We start from the raw sequence: 4921 nt of genomic DNA, 5'->3' as shown, positions 1-4921 counted from the left end.
CACTCTTTTACTATGAAGCTAAGCTGTTTTAACAGCAGAATGTGGCTTAGCATTGTCTTGCTGAAATAAGCAGGGACGTTCCTTAAAAGGATCCCGCTTGGATGTCAGCATATGTTTCTCCAAAACTTGTATTTACCTTTCAGCATTAATGTTTACTTCACAGAAGTGCAAGTTACCCATGCCATGGGCACTAACACTCCCCCATACCATTAGAGATGCTGGCTTTTGAACTTTGTGCTGATAACCCAGACAGTCCTTTTCCTCTTTGGCCCGGAGGACACGACATCCATGATTTCCAAAAATAATTTGAAATATGGACTGGTCAGACCACAAGACACTTTTCCACTTTGCGTCAGTCTATCTCAGGTGAGATTGGCCCCAGAGAAGCCGGTGGCGTTTCTGGGTGTTGTGAAATATGGCTTTCACTTTGCATGGTACAGTTTTAACTTGCACTTGTAGCTGTAGCAATGAGCTGTGTTCATTGACAATGGTTGTCAGAAGTGTTCCTGAGCCCATTTGGTAATATATTCAACAAGAGAAAAAGACATGGGTCTCACATCCCAATCTTATACATGATCTTGTGCTTCTCAGTACATTTTACAATAATGAACATGAGGTTCTAAGTAAAAGCCCACTAGATCCTTCACAGCGACCTTTTTATAGTGGGTCCCTACACTACTGGGTGTGGCACTGAACAGTGACTGCCACCACCACAATACAGGGCCCACAGGGAGAGTAACCCAGCAGCCCAGCAATACCCCTGCTGCCATGCTAAGCCCCCAGGCTCTGGGCCACATTGCTCCACGGGCACCACACCACAGCACTGGCAGACAGCACCGCACCATGTGAACAGATTACAAAGAAGTTCACCTTACCACAATTTCACCTCCAAATCATAGCATCTTTTAATAGATGTTGCTCCAGCACAGATGGCGTTTTTGCTCCCTTGCCTACTCCTGTCTAACACTGCCCTCCTGACTGTACAGAGCCTGAATAGTATATGAGGCACCACAACTAACAGCAATGAATGCTAGAGAAAGAATTCCAAGTGTGCCGAAGTCAGAGGAGCAGCACCTAGTAAATGAAGTGGGTTCTCATGATCACTGGGGGGCCTGGGGTCAGTACTCATAAGCAAAATAGAATAGAATTCTCAAACATGCACACTTTTGGTACTAATATAGGCAAGTTAATACATGTGTTCTTCACAAACCAGCATGCGCTGTGTTAATTTGGACCTCAATACTTTTGTCTTCATTTCATTTATATTGTATCGGCCAATGATTGGAAGAAAGCAAGAGAACATCGCTGTTATTATGGCCATCATATATCCCCATCCCAGTGAGCAGCTGCCGCTTCTGTAGCATGTGGATGAATTGCAGATCTGTTTTGCAAATGTAGAACAAAGACTGATGGGAAACAGGAGCAGCCCAAGAATTGTAACAGCCACTGTAAATGGAGTACAGAAGAAAATAATTAGAATATATGGATATATTGGTATTATTAAAATTTTCTCCTCAGGTAACTGTCCTGATATAGAAATCAATATGAAATTACTGTTAATGCTACGCTGTTGAATCTTTAGAATTATAATACTATACACTGATCAGCCATAAATATTACAACCACCTGCCAAATATTGTGTAGGTCTCTCTCTTGCTGCCAAACAGACATGAGCAGTATATGCCTGACTCCGCCAGAGCGGATCCAAGACCACCCATTTGCCAGTAGAAAGCCAAACTGGTATATCAGGGGACAAAATTAAAGCTTCATGTACATGACAGATCCATGTGTGTTCTATTTTTTTTTTAACAAAAGGCATTCAGATGTCAAAGTGCCATCCATTTTACATTAAATTCAATAGGTTGCTCAGATCCATGAAAACAGATCTGAATAGAATATGCGGTATAAATGAGGCATTGGAAGACAATCTGATAGCGCACTAGTCGTTTGCATAATGCCTAAGTGCATGACTTGCTTTGGAATTGTGGGAGCTCGAGAGAAAATACCACCTGCACTGGAATCGGTGGTACAGTGCCTATTAAAAGATGCAAAGTGGTGCTGGAGGAGGTCATAAAAGGTTTCTGAAATACAAAACACCAGTCTTTGTATAGTCTGCTTATATCTTTTGAAAGTAAGACAATTTTAGGTTTCTGTACCCGCAATGATTTGTGTATGTCTGGCTGGAGTGCAGATCCTTCTTTGACATAGACCAGCTGGAATAACAGTCCATGACAGAACAAGCAAAGCTCCAAAGCTTAATAACAGCCAACCAGCAAAAAGAATCACAGCCGAAATCTAGAGATAAAAGAAATATGTTTCAGTGTATGCTTTCTATATACAAAGGAGGTAGGCAGCATTTAACTAGTAATTCTTTAGCAACCCTTACGCATTACAACCTGCCAAATGATACCTGCCATCCATAATATTGTGTATTGGGCCTTCTGACTCTCACTCTAGGACATATTTCGGAGTTTAATTTCAGCTGTCCATTGCTTTTGTTCTCTAGGAGATAGGAGTTGTCTGACAGTAGCTTTATATACTCTCCTTATTCAGGACACAAGCACTATTTAGCAAAGCTGGGTGTACATGTGTATGGCCGTCAGCTGTCTTATGTGTATGGCCAGCTTAAAGAGAGTTTGTCACCACAAAACTTGATATCAAGTACAGTGCATTGTAAGGGACATTATTCTGTGCACTATCATATCATATTTAGATATATGCAAAGACAGCTCAAGTACAATGGGTGTGCCAGAGCCTGAAAGGCCTGTGTATCTATAGGTTATAATCGCCCAAAAAAAACTACTAATTTTGTTCCTACACTAAAAACTGAGAATAATGTTTAAAAATATACTTCTATAAAATGTAACATTGTGTGTGGTAAAGTACTGGAGGCGGAGTGTTTCCCACCCATAATGCTCCGATGAGTGAAGTAAAGGAAGCAAAACATAGTTGCTGAGACATTTTTCTTTAAAATGTTGGGTGGACTGGATTTTTATGGAGTTGGTCGTGGGACATGCCATGATCCCAGTACAACTCTTTCCCCCAACAATAGGTGAACCCGGTTGTATCTGCTGGGCTCATTACAGGGATAAATAGAAGCCTAAAAGGCCCCATAAGGGTCAGAGCTTCGAGCGTAAGATTATCATCATTTTATAGACAATCATCTTGGCTATCTCATACATAAATTTGACTTGCAACTATTTAGCATAAGATTAGTTGTGCAGATTCTTGTCATGTAACTGAATTGCTACTGTTTTGCTCTTGGTGGAAAAATCTTTTTCTTCTTGTATTCTACAAATTACAAGCTGTTCTCACATCTGTAATAGCTCATTGCATTATTATTGTTGATTCTTAAGTGAAAGGTCACTGGTAACCTACTTGAGAATCAGCCACGAAGATTTTCTAAAAAAGAGAAATAGCATCATCCAGCTTCATCCATCAATAGTGGTTTCTCAGCCAAGAAAATTGCCAAATTGCATCATGTGAGTGCCATGACAGTTGGAAGAACGTGAAATGAGGTCTATCCGTCCATTCAAAAGCCAAGGGAAGGACATCCAGGCAAAATATTGGAGTCAACAAGTCCGCTCATCATAAGGTCTATCAGTTCTAGTGTGGCAAACAAGGCAGAAGGTGCAGAAGCCTCAACTTCAATATCATCATAAGAAGCATCAGCTAAGTGGACAGTAGAAGTTCAGAAACAGGTGAATTTGAGCGATGACATGAAAGTCAATAGACTGGGCTCTTATGGGTACAAATGAGTACAAGGGAAAAACCAGGGAAAAGTTGGCTAACCGATCAGGAAGGGGATAAAACAATGGTAATTTCACATTCAAAGCTGTAGTGAATGGTGAGCAGGGTTGAACCTACCTTTTTCGCCGCCCGAAGCGGACGACAGAAAACCGCCCCACCCCCGCACCCCCCCGGAGTGGGCAGAGTGTAGTGGGCAGGGCAGAGCGAAGGGGGCGGGGAGGAGCGTCGTTAGCAAGCGGAGAGCAGGCAGGAAGAGGACCTGCTCTCTTCCTGAGTGTGAGGGGAGGCCACTGGAGCAGCGCTGCTCCAGCGGCCTCCCGAATCCACCGCTCGGTGACGCTAAGGCAGTCCAGGACAGCTTGTCCTGGACTGGCTTAGGTAAGCAAAAATGCCGCCCTCTCCGGGGCCCTGGCATAGCGCTGCCTGAAGCGGTCACTTCAGGTCGCCTCATGGGAGGTGCGGCGCTGATATGGAGCCTAAAAGTCAAAAGTCCAAAACATTGTTACCCTTTTGCTAGTCAGTGTATACTGTTCTGATGGGCACTTACAACAATGACATATCTATCAGGTGACTTTACAATACCAGTAAAAGCTTGTAGTTGCTTTTTCATGTTGATAATACATTTCTCTGGTTACCTTCCAAAATATATCTGGAATTTCCTCTAAGGTTCGGAAAACTATGCAGGTTTGATTACATGGAGAGCTGGTTTCCCCACCACACTGTACAAACACACCAAAAGATCTGTTCTCATTTTTAAACCATGCAGAAGACATTAGGCTGAATCCTAAGATGAGAGATAAAATGAAGGACAAAGCCACCCAGAGAGATCCCATACAGGACACCATTAGGATAGTAGACCATCAAATCCTGCAAAACAAAAAAGAAAACTTCATTCAGTTCTACTAACAGCTTATCAGTTTGACTGAAGCAAGTGTACTTTAGCCTAGAAACTTACTGACCTTAACATAGAAGGTTTGCATGATGGGTAGCTACTGTAACTAAAGGGGTTGTCCACTTTCAGACCCCAGAATTGAGAGACCAATTTTATTGTTGCGTAATAAAAAGTTGCACAATTTTCCAAAATACTGCCTTTATCAATTCCTCACTGTTTTCTAGATCTCTGCTTGTTATTCATTCTGGATATAACCAGTGGATAATAATCAGTCCATGG

The 4921-nt window shown here is 42.2% G+C and overlaps 1 protein-coding gene across 1 annotated transcript; it reads right to left on the bottom strand.

Annotated features, from left to right (window-relative positions):
- Nucleotides 1–1136: 1136 nt before the first annotated feature.
- LHFPL7 (LHFPL tetraspan subfamily member 7) lies at nucleotides 1137–4615 on the bottom strand. Its single transcript, XM_075262799.1, has 3 exons — nucleotides 4386–4615; nucleotides 2157–2295; nucleotides 1137–1446 (listed from the first exon to the last, which is right to left on the bottom strand). Exons 1-3 carry the CDS (start codon nucleotides 4593–4595, stop codon nucleotides 1187–1189), a joined length of 609 nt encoding a protein of 202 aa, XP_075118900.1. The 5' UTR covers nucleotides 4596–4615; the 3' UTR covers nucleotides 1137–1186.
- Nucleotides 4616–4921: the final 306 nt, after the last annotated feature.

Source organism: Leptodactylus fuscus, chromosome 1 (genome assembly GCF_031893055.1).
Source record: "Leptodactylus fuscus isolate aLepFus1 chromosome 1, aLepFus1.hap2, whole genome shotgun sequence".
NCBI classification, from domain to species: Eukaryota; Metazoa; Chordata; class Amphibia; order Anura; family Leptodactylidae; genus Leptodactylus; species Leptodactylus fuscus.
Note: the sequence above shows the minus strand (reverse complement) of the source record. Positions and strands in the feature narration are given on the sequence as shown.

Excerpts from the sequence above, each read along its gene's own strand:
- LHFPL7 (XM_075262799.1), bottom strand. The coding sequence starts at position 4,595 with ATGGTGTCCTGTATGGGATCTCTCTGGGTGGCTTTGTCCTTCATTTTA. Across the intron at positions 2,296-4,385 it reads TTCCAGATATATTTTGGAAG|ATTTCGGCTGTGATTCTTTT; the intron begins GTAACCAGAGAA and ends TTTTATCTCTAG. Across the intron at positions 1,447-2,156 it reads ACATACACAAATCATTGCGG|TGGCTGTTACAATTCTTGGG; the intron begins GTACAGAAACCT and ends CTCCATTTACAG.